This window comes from Pongo abelii, chromosome 11, assembly GCF_028885655.2.
Source record: "Pongo abelii isolate AG06213 chromosome 11, NHGRI_mPonAbe1-v2.0_pri, whole genome shotgun sequence".
In the NCBI taxonomy this organism is placed as follows: domain Eukaryota; kingdom Metazoa; phylum Chordata; class Mammalia; order Primates; family Hominidae; genus Pongo; species Pongo abelii.
Window position 1 is genome coordinate 36,823,771 of NC_071996.2, and position 23,368 is coordinate 36,847,138.

General features: G+C 43.6%; 1 protein-coding gene across 2 annotated transcripts in view; it reads right to left on the minus strand.

Annotated features, from left to right (window-relative positions):
• TMEM163 (transmembrane protein 163) overlaps positions 1 to 23,368 on the minus strand; it is a 262,072-nt gene that overhangs the window by 88,485 nt on the left and 150,219 nt on the right. For both annotated transcript variants that reach the window (XM_054549298.2, XM_024243413.3), the window contains exons 3-4: positions 8,136 to 8,179; positions 6,662 to 6,753 (exon numbers count right to left, since the gene is read on the minus strand). In XM_054549298.2, the coding sequence (XP_054405273.1) occupies positions 6,662 to 6,753; positions 8,136 to 8,179 (136 nt within the window). The remainder of the gene's footprint in view (positions 1 to 6,661; positions 6,754 to 8,135; positions 8,180 to 23,368) is intronic.

Below are 23,368 nucleotides of genomic sequence, written 5' to 3' on the forward strand. Positions count from 1 at the left end.
CAGAGCACCACTGGGAGGTACATTTGGAACAGGAGAACCACCTCTCGGGCTGCATTGTGACGCCGTATTGTAGAATTAGAAGGCTGTCTAGGTGAACATCTCCTCCCATCTGCCTTCACCTCCACCTCAGCAAGCCAACTGACAGCCCAGGAGACAGCCGGGCCTGGGGCCCCTCCACACAGCCCCACCTGTGCTGCAATCATATGCAAAATGTCAGAGACCCCCAGTGAGCGTCAAGCTGGACCTTCTGTGGCAAGCATCCCACGGCCCTCGCGGCTGATGGTGGCAGGCGGCTGTTATTCCTGGGGCCTTACACAGTACGCAGGGCCAAGAATGGCAGGACAGACATGAAATTCCATGTCATTTAGCCCTGCCAAGTTCCTCCTACACTTATTTCTCCCCAATCCCTCCATCTCCAGCACCTCCTTCCTTTCCTCAGTATCACTCGTCTCGTTTCCAATCTCCTCAATCTTCATTTTTAAAGAACTTTCGTCTGTTTTTTGAAAACAGGTTAAAAATGACCCAACTGAAGAGACATTGTCCAACACAGTAGCCGCTAGCTGCATGGGCCTATTTAAATTCTTTAAATCAAGTTAAAAATCCAGTTCTGGCTAGACACAGTGGTGGCTCGTGCCTGTAATCCCAACACTTTGGAAGGCCAAGGCGGGTGGATCACCTGGGGTCAGGAGTTTGAGACCAGCCTGGCCAACGTGGTGAAACCCCGTCTCTACTAAAAATACAAAAAATTAGCTGGGTGTAGTGGCACATGCCTGTAATCCCAGCTACTCGGGAGGCTGAGGCAGGAGAATCACTTGAACCAGGGAGGCAGAGGTTGCAGTGAGCCGAGATCATGCCACTGCACTCCAGCCTGAGCCACAGAGTGAGACTCTGTCTCAATAAATAAATAAATAAATAGATAGATAAATAAATAAATATCCAGTTCCTCAGTGACTCTATCCACATACCAAGTACCCAATGACCACATGTGGCTAGTGACTACCATATTGCACAGCACAGATACAGAACACAGCCATTGCCGCCGAGCATCTATTGGACAGCTCCGGTTGTCATAAAATGTGTCCCCTCCTTCCTCTGTCCGCAGCCCCCTCCTGGAGGCGAGGCGACCCTGCTGCCAGTCTCCTTTGTATCCTTTGTATGCCTACACAAGTGTGTGTGGATGCAAACCTCTTTTGTTAAAACAAATGAGAAAAGACCACACACGCTATTTTGTGTCACGCTTTCTTCACTTAATGCAGCTTGGAGGTCACGAAGTTGAGTAAACAGATAGTGCTTCATTCTTTAGAGTGGCTGCATAGCAATCCACTGTCACCAGGCCAGTGTCACCAACCCCACCCGCACCCCCCAGGCTCCTCTGTCACCCACTGTGAGGCTAGCTCCCTTCTCTCCCAAACACTCTCATCCTACCCTCCCAGTCTCCACATCCTCAAACTCTTTTCTGACTCTTCCTTTTACCTTTCCTGCCCTAATAAAAATGTAGCTGTTCTCTGAGGAAGCTGCTTTCCCTGCCTTTGCAGTAGAGGCCGCTTTTCCTCTCTGATCCCACATTCTCCAAGCCTCTTTCTTCCTAGTGGCTGCCCCCAGCTTCCTCCCTCAACGCTGCCAGTTGCCATCAGACTAAAGCACCCACCGCGCCTCCCTCCTGGCGCTGCCACCTCACCTCCTGGCCCCTTCCCTGCACTCACTGACGACTCACTGATGATGACCTGCTTCGTGGCCTTTACCTCCTCCCCAAATTCTACACACATTCCTGGTAACTTCAATCTCAAATGGATCACACGGCCAACACCTGGCCTCACCCATGTCCCTGAACTTTTGTCCCCACCCTGCTTCAGCCACTCACTCTACCCTAAAATCTGTGCCAATAAATGAAATGCCTATGGAATCTTGGTTTTTAGCAGCCTACTCCCAGATTAGTACCCCACGCCAACAATTACCAACCTATCAAGACTTCTCATCTTCTAATCAAGACTTCTAATCCATGGTGATTATTCATTAGCTTTGCCATTATCCTTCCACCTCTCCTTGGCTAGTTTATTCTCTCTTCTTAGAATCCCTTGCTTGTAAACATAACTTTCCCTTGCTCCTCCTTCTATATTACCTGTTGAAAATCCTGGCCATGAGTAAACCTGATGGTCCACCTTCTCCGTACCTTTATTTCCTACCACAGGAAAGTAACCAAATTTAGAACTTGAAAAAACTAGTTGGTAGAATTATAAAAAGATATAACAACTATGTAAAACAGTATAGAGGTTCCTCAAAAATTTTAAAAGAGAACTGCCATAGGATCCAGCAATCCCACTTCTGGGCATTTATCCTAAAGAATTGGAAGCAGGGTCTCAAAGAGATATTTGCACACTCATGTTCATAGCAGCATTATTCACAATAGCCAAATGTTCATCAACGGATGAATGGATAAACAAAATGTGGCATATATTTACAATAGAATATTATTCAGCCTTTAGGCAGGGCACGGTGCCTCACATCTGTAATACCAGCACTTTGGGAGGTCAAGGCAGGCAGATCCCTGAGGCCAGGAGTTCAAGACCAGCCTGGCCAACATGGCAAAACTCCATCTCTACTAAAAATACAAAAAATTAGCCGGGTGCCATGGCGGGCGCCTGTAGTCCCAGCTACTCAGGAGGCTGAGGCAGGAGAATGGTGTGAACCCAGGAGGCGGAGCTTGCAGTGAGCTGAGATTGCGCCACTGCACTCCAGCCTGGGCGACAGAGACTCCGTCTCAAAAAAAAAAAAAAAAAAAAAAAAATTAGCCAGGTGTGGTGGTGCATGCCCAGTCCCAGCTACTTGGGAGGCTGAGGTAGGAGAATTGCCTGAACCTGGGAGGCTGAGGTTGCAGTGAGCCAAGATCGTGCCACCACACTCCAGCCTGGGCAACAGAGCTGGAAATAAAAAATAAATAAAATAAATAAAAAAGATTATTCAGCCTTTAAAAGGAAGAAAATTGTGTCACATGCTACAAAAGATGGAGGATCCTTGAGGACATTATGCTAACTGAAATAAACCAGTCACAAAAAAGACAAATACTGTATAATTTCATTTATATGAGGTATCTAAAGTAGTCAAATTCATAGAAACAGAAAGTACAATGGTGATTGCTAGGGATTAGGGGACGGGGAAAATGGGGAATTGTTCAATAGGTAGCGTTTCAATTTTGCAGAATGAAAAAAGTTCTGGAGATCTGTTTCACAACAACGTGAAATACGCTTAACACTACTGAACCATATACTTAAAAACACTTAGGCTAATGCATTTTATGTTATGTGTTTTAACAAAATAAAATAAAAATAAAAATTTACAATAAAAATTTTTAAAATGCAAAATAAAACTATCAGGGCTAGGTAGGTTCTGGTGGTGCTGAAACCAAACTCTCTTTCCCTGAGTATGAAATACCCCATCATATCCACAGTAGGGATACACAGTCACCAGGTGGCAAGGCTAAGGAAGGTTTCCAGTTGCTTTGCATGACTGATTCAAGCTCAAGATTCATCCCAAGGTTTTGGGTCCAGTTCAAAAAAACAAAGGGAATTAGCTAAGGGCCAGTTGCATATTTTCCAATTTCCTCTAATATTACTCTCCAGCAACTAACTAAAAACCAATGGCTTTTCTAGCTGTGCCCCTCATAACTCATTTATGCTCATTAATAGGCAAATATCAGCTTCTCAGCTGGCAGTGATTTCATTAATTTTAAACTTACATGAGGTAAGCCAGGGATTAAAACTTTAAACCAAAGCCAACAATATAGAGGATTGTGAGTATCACTTAAATCCCTAGATTAGGAATCTTCAAGTGAATGCATCGGCATTGGCATTGTCACGTGAACAATTACCTGGGAATTAATCAAAGCAACTCCTCTGTGAGTTTTTGCCTTTTGGGCAATGATATATACTTTTAAAAAACAGTACCTGTTTGGGGGATTATTAAAAACAGTGAAACCAAAGGCATTTCTCATCATCAATTTTGATCTTGGAAAACCTCCAGACCTAACAAATGTTCACACAGATCCCAACACTATAGAAAAGCCACAATTATTCGTGGCTTTCTGACTAACATGTACGAAACTCATTTCAGCAGAAAGGAAATCAGATTAAAAAGCAAATTAGAATAATGAAATTGGAAAACTCTGAATTCAATTCCTTCTGGAATTGCAAATCAAATTATGTATTATTAGCTCTAAAATAAGAAAGAAAAAGCAGAGGGAAAAACTTTCTCCTTTGAGGGCACTGGCCAGTACAAATATAATATAAGCCACATATGTAATTTTAAATTTCTAAAAGACATTTTAAAAGCTAAAGCAAAAAAAAAAATTGAAGTTTAACCAATATATCCAAAATATTCTAATACCAACATGTAATGAACATTTTTTTAACTATTAATAAATACTTTTTCTCATTAAGTCTTTAGGATTTAGTGTGTATTTTATACTTACAACACATCTCAGTTCAGACAAGCCACATATCAAGTGCTAAAATATTGCATCAGTGGCAACCATATTGGACAGTGCAGCTATAGAACCAAAGATGACATGTTCTTCTGACACGACAGTGGCTAGCTCCTGAAATCCAAGTATATCTCTACATTACACTCTCTAGACTTCTTATTGAATTCCTCAAATACCCAGAACAGCTTGGGTTGGGTGCATTAGTTGCTCCTTTGGCTAGACCAGCGTTAAGTCAAGGTTGATCATCACAGTGCAGGTTAAGTATCCTTTATCCAAAATGCTTAGGACCAGAAGGGTTTCAGGTTTCAGATTTTTTTGGATTTTGGGATGGCTGCATATACATAATGAGATATATTGGGGATGGAACCCAAATCTAAACATGAAATTCATTTATGTTTCGTATACACCTCGTACACATAGGCTGAAGGTAATCTTATACAATATTTTAAGTAATTTTGTGCATGAAACAAAGTTTTGACTGTGACCAGTCACGAGGTCAGGTGTGGAATTTTCTACTTGTGACATCAGGTTGGTGCTTAAAAAGCTTTGAATTTGGGAGTATTTCAAATTTTGGATTTTCAGATTAGAGACGCTCAACCATCATTTGAAATTTTTAAAAGTCAGTTTACTACTATTTTCTAGTTTTTTTTTCAACCACAAATTCACCTTTAAAAATTAACTTTATCCTAAATGATATCATCTGTAATATCACAAGTCTGATACTTAATTTGTTAAAAAAACTAATGCCCATTAAAATAGACATTTAACATTTAAAATAAGTTTTTGTACACTAAAGCTAATAATGACATGAACTAAAATTTGCTCTCATTAGTCAGTCAGTTATAGTGTCATCTTTTAAAAGTTTTCCATCTGGCATATTCAATCTCAGATACATTACTGTCTGAATCACTTGGCCTCAAAGAGGTATTGCAACACTTGTATGTTGGAATATGGCCTAACATCCCATTCAAGAGTACTTTCTTGTTTGAGACAAAGTCTCGCTCTGTTGCCCAGGCTGCATTGCAGTGGCACAATCTCAGCTCACTACAGCCTCCACCTCCCGGGTTCAAGCAATTATCCCACCTCAGCCTCCTGAGTAGGTGAGCTACAGGCACACAGCACCACACGCAGCTAATTTTTGTTTTTGTAGAGATGGGGTTTCACCATGTTGGCCAGCTGGTCTTGAACTCCTGGCCTCAAGTGATCCACCTGCCTCAGCCTCCCAAAGTGCTGTAATTACAGGTGTGAGCCACCACACCCAGCCTCAAGAGTACTTTCCATCTGGGTACCACCACAAACCACAGAAAGGGGCATTTACTCATTTGTGTTCAACTGTCCAAAAGCTGCAGACAGAGAAAACTGTTGCCCTGATACCCACACATACATGTATACATGCACACATATACATATAACTACATGCACACATATATATGCACATATTAGTGTATAGGTATATGCATAAAAATGTATGTGTCTGTGTGTGTGTGTGTGTGTGTGTGTACTCATCGCAATCATCCTACGAAGGAGGAATTGTCTTTTTCTTGCTTTTGCAGATGAGGGAATGAGGCACAGAGCAGTTACTGGCTTCCATAATCACAGAGCTAGCAAATCTGATTACGGAACCTGCGTTCTTATTACCCTGGGGTTTACAAATGATATACAGAGATGGAAGTTGGAAAAGACATATGTTTTAGAGTCACAAACGTAAGTCCTTCAAAGTCAAAATCTTCACCCATGGGATGTGAAGACTGGGGCAAGCAACATCCCTTAATACAGAGAGGGGTAGAAGGCAAATAGCATAATTTAGAATGCCCCTAAGATGTCTTCTGTAAATGACAGTAGAGAATTCATTTACTTAGAAGAAAAACAGCATAAAAATCCAAGAGAACAAAGATCCAATAAGAAAAAGCGAAAGGATGGATGGATGAGCAGATGGATAGACCAGCAAACAAATATTCTCAAAATCTGAGAACAGAGAAAATTATAAAGGTACATCCTCTCTGACCATCCCAAGAGGACCCTGTCACATGGCTGGCATTGTACTAGTCACCCTCAGAAGCAACCTGGGGACCTTCTTCTCATCACTGGGACAAAAGTTGCATGGCAAGCTGTGTTGAGAGCCTCATTCTGTGGCCTTCATCTGCACGGGTTCTGCAGCCTGGAGAAAGACAAGAATCTACTTACATGTACTCCCTATGGGCAGAGTGCACAGCAGCTGCATTGCTGTAACGCCACAGGACAATCGCCGATGACAGGACGTCCAGGATGGCATCAAACTAGAAGAAGGAGACATGGCATTAGAGGCTTTCCACAGTCAATAGCATACAAATGTGAAGACACAGGACAACTGTGCTGTGACTCAGAACATCTGCACAAGTACACTCTGAGCAAAGAGGCCTCCCATCATTACGACGCAGCCACTCACTGCCCTCATGCCCGGGGCATCTGGAGCTCAGACACCCAGCATGCCATGTGGAGGGCTCTGCTCCCAGGGCCCCTGGCTCCCAGCACTCTGGAGATATAGAGCAGAAGGTGGGGGAGTTCACTGTTCTGAAGCACATGGAATTGGTTTCTCCATGACAGTCAAGATAATTGCAGTAGTTTCCTGCACATCCCAGATAAGAGATTCAGGTGAGAATTCTATTTTTGACTCTCAATGGGACTATTCTACCTGGGGTCCAGGGTGAGGGTGGGGGTCACCAGGACCTGCGATAAGTCTGCCAGCACTTTAAAGTTGCATACAAAATTCAATGCTTTTGTCTGAATGAGAGAGCGTGAATGCACAAGCAAGCAAGAGAGAATGAGAAAAATATCTGTGTGTGTTTATATGTTTCTGGGTGTGTGTATGCATGTGTGTGTGTACATGTTTGTATACGTGGTATGTCTGGGTGTGTGTGTGTGTGTGGTGGTGTGCCTTTTTCCTGGATGGTCCACATCTTTCATAAGATTCTGCAAAGAATCTGCAATGTCCCTACAATATCAAGTTCTCACAACAAAGGGCAGAAGTGGGTTTGGGAACAGGCATACCGACCCTTGGGTACAGGAAACCCTAAAGCTACGCGGCAAGGATGTTGACAAGAGCTCTCTTTATGGGTCACTACAACACACCACACTTCTCAGCTGGAAAGTCACAAGCACTAGCATCCTCTCCAAGGGGCCTGGGGAAACTTCACCCAATTTCTCAACAGACCTAGCCTGTGAAGCAGAGACCCGCTTTCTCCCAACTAGCTTCGATCAGGAGGCCAGCTGGGAAGCCAGGTTACCCCTAGCTGGCTATAGACTGACTCATTCTAGCTCAAGTAGCCCCGATCTTCACTAGCAACACTTCTGCCTACACCAGAAAATGCTTTGCTCCAGTGCGTGCCAGGTCCACACCTGGAAGGCAAAAAAGGGCTAAAATGCCCAAAACATCCTCTCACCCAAACACATTGTGGGAAATGTGGTTCTCCCCAATCTGGGCTTGAGAATTACACAGTCCTCGTTGCAGCTTAATTCTGTTAAATTTTCATTTTTTTAATAGAAGTGGGTTTCCATAAAATATGTTTCTCACGCTAAGCTCTCATACACTAACCACCCTCATTTGAGGGCTCAGGGTGAGGTTTATGGGCTTATGAAAAAACGTGCAAAACTTGATGAAAGTACATTTCAGGTTACTTACTGCAAACCCAAAAGCAGAGGCGCTGTACCTCATAACGGAGACAGCTAAAAAGAAAGAAAATATTATTCAGAATATTTTAAAACCTCTCTCATTTTTGAGTATATTAATACATTACATGGCCTTTTAAACATCAGTGGGGAAGTTCCAAGGGAATAAAACTCAAAATTAACTGTACTTGTAAAATCTAAGAATTTTTAAAAATGAAGAGTGAACCGAAAAGATTCCCAGACTCCACCTGCAACAACTTCCCCTCACAGTGTTCTGAAGCACCTGAGGGCCAATTTCCAAATAAAATTGCTTCAACAGCTGTCAATCAAATGACTTCTGATACTTTGAGAATTTAGCAACTAGGAACTATATCAAACTTTCAAAGTAAAACTCCAACCACCCAAACTGTTCCCATAATAAGGTGGTGTGTCTAAGTAAGGCATACACCATTGCTAAGATAGATGAAAAAAATCTGTGGGCACCAGAGTTTAAAATCCAATGTAGACACCAGTAACAGTTGTTTAGAAAAGAGCGACAAATGATCTTAAACAACAGATGTCTACAAATAGAGATGTCTACAAATGTCAATGCCACAATTCTAATTACAACACATTTTGATCCTTTTTTTTTTTTTTTTTTTGAGACAGAGTCTTGCTCTGTCACTCAGGCTGGAGTGCAATGGTGCTATCTCGGCTCACTGCAACCTCTGCCTCCCGGGTTCAAGTGATTATCCTGCCTCAGCCTCCCAAGTAGTTGGGACTACAGGAACCTGCCACGACACCCAGCTAATTTTTATTATTTTTAGTAGAGACAGGGTTTTGCCATGTTGGCCAGGCTAGTTTTGAACTCCTGACCTCAGGTGACCCACCTGCCTCAGCCTCCCAAAGTGCTGGGATTACAGGTGTGAGCCACCACACCTGGCCTTGATCCATATTTTTAAATTGGAGAATGTCAATTGGGTGGCACTTTTTCCTAATTCTGTTTTGTGCTAAAGCAATGACAGCTTCAAAGACTTCTCAATTTGACATAACAAAGGCAGATCTCCAGAAGAAAGCCATATTTAACAAGCATATATGCACCTCCAACCATGACTAAAGCCCTACACTAAGGGTGAGCAAAGCCGGCAGTGGCTTGTTCCCAGGCCTACATTCTGCAAGTGGTCAATGGCGCAGTAGGAGAAGCGTGGGTGGGAGGCACAGAGGCCAGCACGTACATGGACTTCCATCAGCTCATCACAATGTCCCTTCTCTAGGACCTGCTCCTTGTCCTCTCCACAAGGTCCAGGGACAGTCCCCGCACAACTGTGTTGTGCCTTGTGACCTCCAGCTATAAGGAGGGCACCTGATCCACTGTGAACCAAACAGAGTTCATTTTCTGTGATTTAGGACTTGAGACAGAGAGAGTCTAGTTGGTCAATCTATGTGGTTAGAACAGCAACTTGTAAATGCTGGAGTTGCCATCGGCCACCATTGGCCATAAAGACTGAGGAGCAGGAAGGCAAGCGTGGGAAAGCCACAGCACTGGGGAGAGTGAACCACTGGTGTCCAAGTGTTTCCAGGCCCTTCCTGAAACTCAGCCATATTCAGGTCCTCAAACTCTGTGAGGCGGAATACAACCCATTAAATCCCCAACCACCTTTGTTTTTGACATGAGCTGCTCCAGGAGTCCCTGCTGTTACTCTTACTGGCACAGGGAGAAGGGCAGAGCCAGCTGTGCATGGTGACCAGCTGGAGCTTTCACGGGACACACAGGTATGCTGCTGTAAAGGGGCCCTGGCCCTTCCCAGAGAACATCAACTTGCCAGCCATGCTGACATGTGCAAAAAAGGCATCTGATCCCTGGCGGGACTGCTGCAAGCACTGAGGCGGCCTATAAAACACAGCTTGGCTCACAGCACGTGCTCCATAACTGTTAACTAAGCGTAACAAAATTTCACAGAAGTAAGTCAAGGAGGATATCTTTTCTTTCCCTTTACAGCCTGTTTTTAGAATATCTTAGCTGTGTGCTTTTTGTGGGTTGCTTCTTTATCAGCAGTGGAAACCTTTTAATTCCAACTAACATCTTGCACAGATGCTCCAGATCTACAACAGATAAAAGAAGAGCCAGGCACAGTGGGGCTCATGCCTGTAATCCCAGCACTTTTGGAGGCCAAGGTGGGGGGATATCACGAGGTCAAGAGATCGAGACCATCCTGGCCAACATGAAGAAACCCCGTCTCTACTAAAAACATAAAAAAATAAGCTGGGCGTGGTGGCGTGTGCCTGTAGTCCCAGCTACTTGGGAGGCTGAGACAGGAGAATCACTTAAACCTGGGAGGCGGAGATTGCGGTGAACCAAGATCATGTGCCACTGCACTCCAGCTTGGCAACAGAGTGATACCCCATCTCAAAAAAAAAAAAAAAAAAAAAAAAAAGAGAAGAGCTGCTGCTGGACTCCCAGCCTGTCTCCAGCTGCGCTCCTGGGGCTGAGCACCGTGGAAAAGGCACAGCTAGAAAATCACTCCACCCGACTCGCTATGGCAGAAGAGCACCTGCCTCACCAGCAGTGAACGATGGCTTCAAAACAGATTTCAAGTGGACATTCACTTGATTATATTGAGAAAGACAAGGAATCTGGTCTCAGGAATCTGGAATCAAACAAAGGAGATGGCCACTAAATGGTGGGTAGGGTGTCCCCAACTCAATTGGAGTGTTGTGTCCATGATTTCCAACACCCTCAAAATTATGCAGGAAAGATCCGCTTGTGAGAATTAAGCCTTCCCAGAGAATGGATGACCTAGAGCACAAGTTGAATATTAGTACTCTCTATCCCACCTGCACCAAGGAAAATATGAGTCAGATGACTCCAAGTTAACCCAGAGTCCTTCACAGAGATGTATCATTTACTTATAAGTTGGCTCCATCTAATTTCCTTGATGAGACGGAAAGGGAGAAATGCCAAAAATTGCATGGGGAATTGAAACTACTCTGAAGGGCCCTCCACACAGCCTTAGCTCTGACAGCTTCCTTTTGTGGCCAACTCCCCAGCTCTTGCTACTAAATAACAGCAAATAGTCATTAGCACAGGATCTGAATGAGAGGTCAGATGGCCTTTCAGGAATTTCTGAAGAGTGTCAAGTAATAACTTCACTTTATTTGTCTCATAACTCACCATGACACATCCCAATTTTGTGATAAGAACAAATTCAATGGAAGGGTCAGAATGGTTTACACACCACCCCCACCCCCCAACTTCCATGGGGTTTTCATCAGGACGTTTCCAACTTCCCTCATGCTAAGAATGAGGTTGGCTTGGAGAATGGCAGGCCTGAGCCAGGAGATTACATGGTAGAGGCACCTGGAGCTGCGTGCACATGTGGCTGAGTGTAGTGGAAAGCCACCACAGGGCCAACAAAGGCCGCAATGCCTTCAAGACAGGTGCTTATTCAACAGTGGACAAGAAACAAGGGCCCTTCTGAACTCAGACAATTATGTTGCAAACTGGCAACACATCCACAAAGAGATGGGCGACCAGGCAGCCGTGGGGCGGAGCTCTCCTATGAAGGCTGCTCTTGGCCCCATGTGGTCAGAGTAGAAACACATTGCTATCTGATTAGGCAGCAGTTACACATCCAAAAAAATGCATGATTAGGATGCAGCTGGGCTCCTATCTCTTTCTCTGTTGGCTTTTTTTTTTTTAATTAATTTAAGACAGAGTCTCTAAAATGTTCATAGGTAAAATGAAGATGTGTCATTTGGGGCCAGCCCAGCATGCAGTCCCCATCCCATAAGAGCATCCTGATTCTCCTCTGGGAATGGCACCTGCCCTACCCTCAGACTAAGTGATTTGGGTGGGATGATGCTATTCCCATGCTAGTATATCCCATTAACTTTTCCCATGTCCAGAGTTAATGATTCAAAAATGGCACAATTCAATTTGAGCCAATGAGAACCTGTGCCAAGTTTTTTGCTAAAAATATTGCAAAGGGGATGTCTTCCTTAGAGGGGATTTTAGAGATAGGAGGATGAACACAGGAGCTACAGGTAGTGATTTTGACATAAGTGGGAGGAGACTGCCTGAGAATGAAGCCAACACAAGAAGAAAGTAGGTATTAAATACAGATATTAAATACTGATTTAAATCAGTCCTGCCTGATGTATCCCTCTACTCCTCAAATACATTGGCCAACAATTTCCTTTGATTTGCTTAAGCCAGTTTGAGTTGAGTTTCTATCACTTTCAGCCACATAAGTCTTAATACAAGATATGTTGACCCAGTAATCCCATGCCCAAGATTTTAATGCGTAAGAAATGGAAAAACACTTTAAGTACAAAAGGTTCATAATAGGTTCATGTGATTTATAACAGCAAAACATTAGATGTAACTAAATGTTCCATAGTAGGGTGATGATTGAGGTATGATTTATTCAAAGAATAGGCTATAGGCAGATATTTTGAAGCCTTTGCAAAGAGGACTGTTGCTGGCTTGGAGTGGTGGCTCACACCTATAATCCCAGCACTTTGGGAGGCCAAGGCAGGAGGATCACTTCAGGCCAGAAGTTTGAGACCAGATTGGGCAATATAGTGAGACCTCATCTCTACAAAAAAATTTTAAAATTAGCTGAGTGTGGTAGCAGACACCTGTAGCCCCAGCTACTCAGGAGGCTGAGGTGGGAGGATTGCTTGAGCCCAAGAGGTAAAGGTTGCAATGAGCCAAGATCACACCACCGTAAGCCAGCCTAGGCAACAGAGGGAGATCCTGTCTCAAAATATTTTTTAGAAAAATTACTACTGCTTAATGTTTCTATTAGCATATTAGAAAGAACAATGGCATTGATAATAAACAGATAGGTTGTATGCTGGGTTCTGCATTGGGTGCCACAGAAAAGGTTGGGTCTGAAACAGGAGGAGTTCTAGCTAGCACAGGTGCAAATTGAATGGGAAGATCAGAAGAGGCTTCATTGACAAGGGGACATTTAAGCAAAGACTTAAGGAGATGGGGGAGTAAACCATGCTGTTACTTGGGGAACAACCTTCCAGAGAAGAAGAGTCAGTAAAACGCTGAGGTGGAACACTTGGCATGTCAGAGGCCATACTGGCTAAAGCCAAAGGAAGCAGGAGGAGAATTATAAGAGATAATTTGGGCAAGATACAAGATGAAGTATGTGCTACAACTAGCTTTACAGGCTGCATTGAAAACAACCAGAAAAAAATTCCCTCAAATGGCAATAGTGGTTAATCTTTGAAGGGTGGGAATATTTGAGTGGGTTTCTTTCCTTTCTACTGTGAACCCAAAAGTATCTGAGACAGAGATCAATCAATTTAGAAAGTTTATTTTACCATGTTAAGGACATGTCCGTGACACAGCCTCAGGAGGTCCTGACCACATGTGCCCAAGGTGGTCCAGGCACAGCTTGGTTTTACACATTTTAGGGAGACATGAGGCATCAATTAATATGTATAAGATATACATTGGTTCTGTCTGGAAAGCAGGACAACTCGAGGTGGGGAGGGGGCTTCCAGGTCACAGGTAGATAACAGACAAATGGTTGTATTTTTTAAAGTCTTTGATTAGTCTTTCACAGAATACACAATTTCTATGTGAGCGGAGGGTAGAGGAACAGTAACTTACACCTTTGCCCAGCTTGGTGAAACAACAGTGCAGAGGAAGCAACTGGATATACATCTGTCTCAGGTGAACAGAGGGAGGACTCAAAGTCTGTCTTTTGTGCACAAAGAATTTCCCTGTGGGCAAATTGTGAGGGAGGTATGTAGCTTCTCAATCTTTGTAGCTATCTTATTTAGGAATAAAATGCGAGGCAGGTTTGCCAGACTATCCCCAGCTTGACTTTTCCCTTTAGATTAGGGATTTGGGGGTCCTGAGATTTATTTTCTACATTTTCTACAACCACCATATCATTTAAATCAGAAAAAGAAATCTATGTGGGGAAAAAGATATCCAACTCACAAAAATATCAACAAAGGTCTAAAATGGAGTCAAGAGAAACCAGATCTGTGCTACACATCTGGGACTAGGCTGCACTGTGAGTTCACAAATGCTCTAACAGGGCGGCATATGACTATATGTGTCTATTACATCTAAGTTTCTGAATCCATCTTTCTAGGTCAAATCACCTACATGAGTGGTTTGTTAATGGCCCAAAAAGTTCATGGAAGTGCAGTGGTGGACCAAGAAAGCCAGCATGTGGAGCATGAGCAGAATGTCACTTGCAGTCTGAGGGACCTCCTGCCTCCCGGGATGCTGCATGTCACACACACTACTTTCATTTACGTGTCAAAGGGGTCATAACAGCTACTCTCCCAGAAGCACACACACAACAGAAGTCTTAAATAAATATTTATACAAGTCTGGTTAAAAGACCAGACCTTCTTTAACTAAGTCACACACCAGGCCATAAAGCATATCAGCTGGAAATTCAAATTCAAATAGAAAGACAGCTGGAAAATGGACAGGACCCAGGCAACCCATTGTTAGGGCAAAGCTAAATCGTGCAGCTGAATCAGCAGCAGGCTTTGAGGGAGGGTTCTGGACAGTAGAGACAAAATACCTCGGAAATGCACAAAGAGGTAAGGATGCCAGCAAGGCAACAGAGGATGAGTGCAGACAGCCCCTCCACAACCTTAAACAAAGAATGCCATTTCAATCGCTGGCTAGATTTGCAGCAAAAATGAGGACCCATCTGTCATTCTCTCCAAAGTCATGCAACAATTATCTTGAGCCTTAGCACTCTTTAGCAATGCCCCCAGGCCCCATAACACCTCCAAGTTGCAAAATTATGTGACTGTAAGTTTCGTTAATAAATCAATCCTACTTTAATTGGACAGCCTCTATTACACAGGGGCCTGGCAACAACCTCACCTCCAGCCATGTAATTAACTCAAATGTAGAACCATCTTTCCATCATCTACCATAAATACATATACACATACATAAATTTGGACCCCTCTTACTTCCACCTCTTCTGCTGCCTAACAAGAAAACATAATAATGAAAACACCAATCTGGATCTTTGGATTCTCTCAAAACACTGAGATCTGCCCACCCTGGGCTGTCCCTTTCTCCCAGTGGTGCCAATGCTGCGTTCAAATGAGGCATGTGCTCTGGGGTACCCACCTCTCCTGCAACATCACAGCCAGCCTGCCTCACTCACCTCTTCCATCTGCCTGGCCCCTGTGGTATCTAGTTAGCCCCGTAAGGCTTGAGTATTGGACCTCACATGTAGGGCATGAGCAACCAGCAATGTCCAGCAAAGTGCCTGCTAAATATTCATTTTGCTGTATGGACTGTGGCTTCCAATGTTTTCTACTGGAAGGTCTGGCTCTCAGCAAATTACAAAAAGCTGTACCATGGCCAGGTTCTCAAAGCCAAAACCATCCTTTGAGAGCTCTTTGACTTCTACAGACAACCCTGAGAACTATTATTAGCCTTAGGTAGGCCATGGGCACTGCCCTGCCACCCTCCGGGGCTCTACCTGTCTGGAGAGCAAGTGTTTGTTAGGAAAGCAAGTGTTTGTCTCAGGCAAACCCTTGCCAAGACCTCAGGGATGATCATGGGTCTCTCTCACATGACCAAGGGGTGGCTACATACAAAAAGGGACTATACAACCCCGCCCCTAATCCCACACCCACAATAACCTATAAAACCCACAAAAACGGGCTTGAAGAGGTTAGAAAATATTGCCCTTGAGCTGCTGCTATGGGGGTAGGGAGTGCCATTTGCCAGTGTTCTGGGCCATTTTGCAATGAAAGGTCACTTGCACTCCAATTTCTAACAGGAAGCAGCCACTGTCATTCATTCCTCCATGCCCCTGGTACTTGTACACATCAGCCTCCATGGAAAGGCCACGCTCCTTAGGATGGAGGAAGCCGCTGTTCTCTGATCTCCTCTTCTGCGGGCCACACCTGGTCACTGCACTCCAGCCACATGGGGCTCCTCGGTGACCTCCCCACAGCCAGGCCACGGCTCTTCATTCTGCCAGGAACAAGCTTACTCCAGGGATCAGCCTGGCCTGCTCCCTCCCCTCCTTCAGGTTAGGGCTGTCCTGGACACCACATTTAATGATGAAACTTGCCCTCGCTCCAAATCTGAGCTCTCTGTCACCCACCTCTACATTTTCTTTATCTGAAGTACATCTACCACATTATCTTATGTACTTATGTATGTTTCATCTGCTCCACCCTACTCCCACCTATTAGAATATAAACACCACAAAGGCAAAAGCTTTGAATGTTTGTTCCCTGATGTATCCCGAATGCCAAGATCAGTGCCTGAACACACAGAAAACTTTCAGAGGGATTCGTCAACACCTTCCCCTTAGCTCCAGCATGCAGCAAACAGAGCCTTCTGGGAGAAGGCAGACAGGACCAAGGGCTCAAAACACAGGGAGGCCCAGCCGTGCTACCCGGAAGCCCTCCCCTGAGCAAATGAAGCTGCAGCCGGCACTTTCTGGGGCATAATGGAGAAACCAGCCTCTAAATGGACCACTCCTTTAGGGAGGGCTTGAAGCATTTGCAAATGGCAAAGATCTAGGACTAAGGAAAGAGTAAGGATAGCCCCAGACCCAGAAAGCCGAGAGCCAACACAGAATAGTATAACAGGAAAAAAATCCAAATAAAAACAACCCAAGGAAAGTCTCTAGCATGGACCAGGGCACCCTTGTTCCCGCTACCACACACCACCAGACTAGCTCTGCTCCAGTTAGCATAACATGAAATGCACATGACTGCCGTTCCGAAGGAGGGATCGGCATTCCTGGGACAAGGGCAGGATGCCTGCCACTCAACAGGGAGAGACCTGGGTTTCAAGCAGCTCTCAGAAGTCTCACACACAGGAGTCACCAGCTCAGAGACAAGAAGACAAGACCCCAGCTTTTAGTGGCAAAACTTCCTCAACACCACAGCCCACTTTCACTTTGCTTCTTCTTCAGTCTGGGAATAAGGAGGAGGAAGATCCCTTGAAGCCACAGTTACCTAACTTTTATGAGCATTTATGGGCCGTCTCCGATGGAGTACACAGCCCTTCAACTTGTTAGCACATTTGCTCCACAGACCTCACACGCCAGAGCTAAGAGTAGCAGCAAAGTTCTTTTATTATTATTATTTTTGTTGTTGAGATGGAGTCTCGCTCTGTCGCCCAGGCTGGAGTGCAGTGACGCAATCTTGGCTCACTGCAAGCTCCACCTTCTGGGTTCACGCCATTCTCCAGCCTCAGCCTCCCGCATAGCTGGGACTACAGGCGCCCACCACCACACCCAGCTAATTTTTTTGTATTTTTTAGTGGAGACGGGGTTTCACCGTGTTAGCCAGGATGGTCTCGATCTCCTGACCTCGTGATCCGCCTGCCTTGGCCTCCCAAAGTGAGCAGCAAGGTTCTTGCTGAATGTCATTCACACTTTCCTAACACTTGCTCTTACACCTCCTTGTGCCAGGGTTGCCCACAATGCCAGTAGAACTATCAAGTAAGCCTGTGGGAGGCAGGCCTGGTCAGGTGTCCTCAGACCACACTCAATTCATGTCCTGCAACCCACGCTGCCAGACTAACATGAGTAGCCACGCTCAACTAATCACTCTTTCATTCAACCAACAAGTGCTTATTGAGCACCTACTATATGTCCAACACTATTCTGCTGAGCTGGGGATACAGCAGTTGCTTGCCCATCAATTTGATAAAACATACATTTTAAAGCCTTATGTTTCCCTTAATCATAGAATGCAGCTCCTTTAGCCCAGTAAGTAAAGCATTCATTAGATAAACAGAGATAGGGATAAAATTTATAGAACAGAACATTCGCATTTTATCTTCTCTTGTCTTCTATGTTAAATACCTGTGAGTTTGCTGGGAGTCTGAAGCTTGTTTCTAGGTAAACTCATTTTCAGTCCATTCTTTTTACCTTGGCTTGGTGTCTTTTTGGGCCCCAAAGTTCCCTGCCCCTAGCTGCCTTTCTTTTATAAAACACAGAAATGCTCCTTGCCTTCTCCCAAGCAGCACACAAAAGCCTGAAGTCAAGGGTTGTATCATATTTGTCTCTATCCTCAGGGTCTGTGTGCTCAAGCACAAGTGCATTGTCAGTGCTCAAAAAATCCTTGTTAAACTGAAAAAGACTGGAAGAATCTCTAACCCCCAATTATAATTTCTGGTTTTTATTTAATGTGTGACAGTTAATTCAGACCAGAACCAAAAGCTAACACTATGGGCAAGAAGAGCTAGCAAGGGCATGGATATTGTCACCCAAGGTCATCCTTGCCAGGCCACTGAGATGGCCCTTGGTCTGCACTGCTGATTCCAAACACATTGAACCTCTTTGGTTTGAAAAGTCACTTAAGAAACATTTTAAAGAACGGAACATACTATGAAGAAGAAAAATACACTGAATAAGGGTCCAGAGATTTGGCTTAAAGAAACTATGCTGAATAAACACCAACTCATTTGATCTGAATCAAAGTCATTTGAAGATTAACGTGATCGCTCAGAGAATACAAGTTAAACATGGTGGAATACAGCCCTTTTGTCCTCTCTCCTCACCACCCTGCTCCATAAAACCCAAAGCAACAAGAAACATGAAAAAACTAGAAAAAGAATAAAATGATCAGAGACCCAGAAAATGGCCAACCCCCAATAACCTAAGTTATAAAGGAAATCTACAAAATACATTAAAATTTAGACCATGCTAGGAGAAGATGCTGACAGCTGATAATATATCTCAATCAAATCTTGGGCATAGTTTAGATTTTTCCAAAATTAGATGGCAGTCATCAGTAACCCAAACAATTGTCCCTTATATGCAATGGCAAGCTTGGCGCTGAGCTCCAGCATCCACCCCTGGACCCTTTCCTGATATTCTACACACTAGAGAGCAAAGGCGTGAACCAAAGGAGTGCTTGCTCAGACAGACACTGATACAAGAATCAGACACTACCATTCCATCAACGAGGGGAGCCAAGGCTCCACTGCCAGCCAGGCAGTCTTCTCTTACATTCAAGGCAGGAAGATGTTCTCCAAGGTAGATTACTGAGATCAGGTGCCCCGAGAATAAGTACTCAAATTAAAGCTGCCTGCTGCTCCCTTCACGCCTGATTCTCCACAAAGTCACAATTATTAGAGCAGTGAAGCACTGGCAAACTGTCAGACAGAACAGGGGAACTAGAAAGAATTAAGAAGTGAATTCAGCAAGGCCACGACACATTAAGTGAATACACAAATTCCAGTTATTTCTATATTAGCCACAAACAGGAAGGAAATGTAATTTTTAAAAGGCTCTATTCAAAATGGCAAAATTATCAAATACCTAGGAAAAAACTAATGAAACTAAAAAAAACATGCAAGACTTCTACCTAGAAAAGTAACGAAATATTTTAGGAGAAATTAAAGACAACTACTAAATATATGAAGAAACATACCATGTTTGTGAACTGGAAGCCTCACTATGGCCAATCAAAATCCTAGCAGGTGGTGAGAGAATTGATAAGATGAAGCCAGAGTTCATGTGGAAAGTGGAAAGAATCAGGAATAGCCAAGACAGGCCAGGCACAGTGGCTCACGCCTGTAATCCCAGCACTTTGGGAGGCCAAGGCAGGTGGATCACCTGAGGTCAGGAGTTTGAGACCAGCCTGACAAACATGGAGAAACCCTGTCTCTACTAAAAATACAAAAAACTTAGCCAGGCATGGTGGCGGGTGTCTGTAGTCCCAGCTACTCGGGAGGCTGGGGCAGGGGAATCTCTTGAACCCGGAGGCGGAGGTTGCAGTGAGCCGAGATCACACCACTACACTCCAGCCTGGGTGACAGAGCGAGACTCCACTGCGGCAGTGGTGGCGGCAGCGGGGTGAGCAGGGAGAAGAGCCAAGACAATCATTAACAACCACACCCAAAAAAACCTGGAAGACAGTCACTACCAGATATGAAGATTTCAAAGCTACAGTAAATAAAATGATATTAGCACAAGGATAAACAGACCACAGAACAAAAGAAGACCCACACATATATGGTTACTTGATTTATATATTTCAAAAGTACCCCTAAAATACACGGGGGAAAGAAAGTTCTTTTCAATAAATGGTGCTGGGCCAGTTGGACATCCATATGAAATGACTGAATTATGACCCTACCTTACTCCATATAGAGAAAACTGTGGATGAGCTGTAGATATAAAAGTATAAGGTTAATATAGGAGAGGCCTGAAATAGAATATTGGCAGGGAGTTTCATAATCTTGGGGAAAGGTAAAGATTTTTTAAACAAGACATAAATGCATTCATCATAAGGGAAAGGACTCGTAAACTGAACTACATTAAAGACCTCCTTCAAAGAGCAAAACAGCAAGCCATTGAGTTTATTGAGAAGATATTTATAAAACATAACTACCAGGGGACTTGTATCCAGAATATATAGACTTATAAATCACTAAGAAAGAGAAATCAACCCAATAGGAAAATGGGTGAAAGACTTAACAAGCTTCATGAAAGATGATACACAAATGGCCAATAAACATATGAAAATATACTCTACTTATTAGTAACCAGGGACAATAAAACTAAAACCACAGATGCCACTACAAACTCAAAGTGTGGCTAAAAAGTAAAAAAGCTGACAGGTTCAAACATTGGTAAGGATGCAATACAACTGAACTCTTGAACTGTTGGTGGAAGTGTAAAACAGTACAAATACTTTTAAAAACTGGCTGCCCGTCTCTATAAAAGCTGATCAGGTCAGGTGCGGTGGTTCATGTCTGTAATCCTAGCACTTTGGGAGGCTGAGACAGGCAGATCGCATGAGGCCAGGAGTTTGAGACCAGCCTGGGCAACATAGTGAAACCCGATCCCTACTAAAAGTACAAAAATTAGCCAGGTGTGGTGGCGCGTGCCTGTAATCCCAGTTAGTCAGGTGGCTGAGGCACATGAATCAATTGAATCCAGGAGGCAGAGGTTGTAGTGATCTGAGATCACGACACTGCACTCCAGCCTGGGTGACAGAGCAAGACTGTCTCAAAAACAAAAACAAAAACAAAAGTGATCTTACTCCATGACTCAGCCATTCCATCCCCAGATGTAAACTCAACGGAAATACACACATATGGCTGGGTGCAGTGGCTCACGCCTGTAATCCCAGCACTTTGGGAGGCTGAGGCAGGTGGATCACCTGAGGTCAGGAGTTCGAGACCAGCCTGGCCAACATGGTGAAACCTCATCTTTACTGTAAATACAAAAATTAGCCAGGCATGGTGGCAGGAGCCTATAATCCCAGCTACTCGGGAGGCTGAGGCAGGAGAATCACTTCAACCTGGGAGGCAGAGGTTGCAGTGAGCCAAGACTGCACCACTACACTCCAGCCTGAGTGACTGAGGGCAAGACTCTGTCTCCACAAAGAAAAAAAAAACCGTACATACATACGGATACTTGAAGATGCTTACAAAATGTTCACAGCAGCGTTATTCCTAATTGCCAAAACTGGAAACAGCACAAATGGTGGTCAAGAGTAGAAATGGATAAACTGGTGGTATATTCACCCAGTGAAATACTATACAATAGTGACAATACATGAATTACAGCTAATCACAACTACACATATGCATCTCAGCAAAGGCAAACATGAAAGCACTCATTGGATAATCTATATATGATTTGGTTTGTATAAACTTCAAAAATAAACAAAGCAAATCCACAGTGGTAGAATTCAGGCTAGTGGTCACCTTCCGGGCAGGGAGTGGTGATGAAGAGGGGGCATGAACAGGTCCTCTCAGGTGGGAAGATGAGTGTGAGTGGTGGCTACACAGCTATGTTCACTTTGTGAAACAAAATTAACAAAATTAAAAAATTAAGCTATGGGATTTTCATCAATGATGCTTCTGTATGTCTATTATACTTCAATTTTTAAAAGAATACTTGCAAATCAGTAAATTTTTTAAAAGCCCAAGAGCCTAAAAGATAAGGCAAGAAAGCACCATGAACATGCAATTTTAGAAAAGGAATTTAAAATAACTGATAAACATAAGGTAGCAAAACTGAATAAACGAGAAGAAAATGAAGATCAGTCCCATTCTACCTTTTACAATGGCAGATATAAAAGGATTTTACTGACGCCTGTAATCTCAGCATTTTGGGAGCACAAGGTGGCGGATCATGAGGTCAGGAGTTCGAGACCAGCCCAGCCAATATGACGAAACCCCGTCTCTACTAAAAAACACAAAAATTAGCCAGGTGTGGTAGCACGTGCCTGTAGTCCCAGCTACTTGGGAGGCTGAGGCAGGACAATCGCTTGAACCAGGGAGGCAGAGCTTGTAGTAAGCCAAGATCATGCCACTGCACTCCAGCCTGGGTGGCAGGGTGAGACTCCATCTCAAAAAATATATATATTTTTGCAAATTCTGAGTACTGGTGAGAGCACGAGGACAAAAATCTCTCTCATTCAGTGTCAGTGGGGAAACCTCTTAGAGGTGCAGCTTGGAGATGTTTATCAAAATGTAAGATACTCATTATTTGCATCCAACAAGTTCTACTTTGAGAAATATATTCTATATTTATACTGGCATAAATGCAGAAAGAATACATACAGGAGTGTTTATTACAGATGTATAAGAACAAAATATTAACTACTTAGGCATCCATTAATAAGAGAGTTGTTTAATAAATCATCACACATGCATACCATAAGATATCATTAAGCTCTTGAAAAAGATAGATGTGTAATGCTGCAAAATGTAGTAAGAGAATAAAGCAAGATAATTAATAGATTATCAAAGCTTGTGTGTGTGCGTGGGTGTGTACAGAAATTTTTTTTTATATATGCAGATACAATTTCAGAGAAGCTACACAAGAAATTCCAGACGACTATCTCATTAGAACTGCACTGGGAGTACAAGGTTGAAAGGCAGCTCTCATTTCACTGTACATCCCTCCGTATGCTTCGGTTTTCTTACTCTGTGTATGTATAATATCTGCATGTATTTCCGAGGCGGGAGATAGGGGTTCATGCTCCACAACCAAAGAAAGAAGCCAAACCACTTTCCACATAGCCACTGAGAATCAGTCATTATGTGGTTCCTTGCCATCACTGACTTAAATGGGATTTGGCCAAAAAGAGCTTGTGCAGTGAGAGATTTAAATTACTGATATTTTAAACTACCTAGGTGTACTCACCACTTATATAGTTACAAAGCAAATAGATCCTGATTTGCCAATATTCACAAAATAAAATAAAGAGTCAGGGGCTGGGTGTGGTGACTCACACCAGTAATTCCAGCACTTTGGGAGG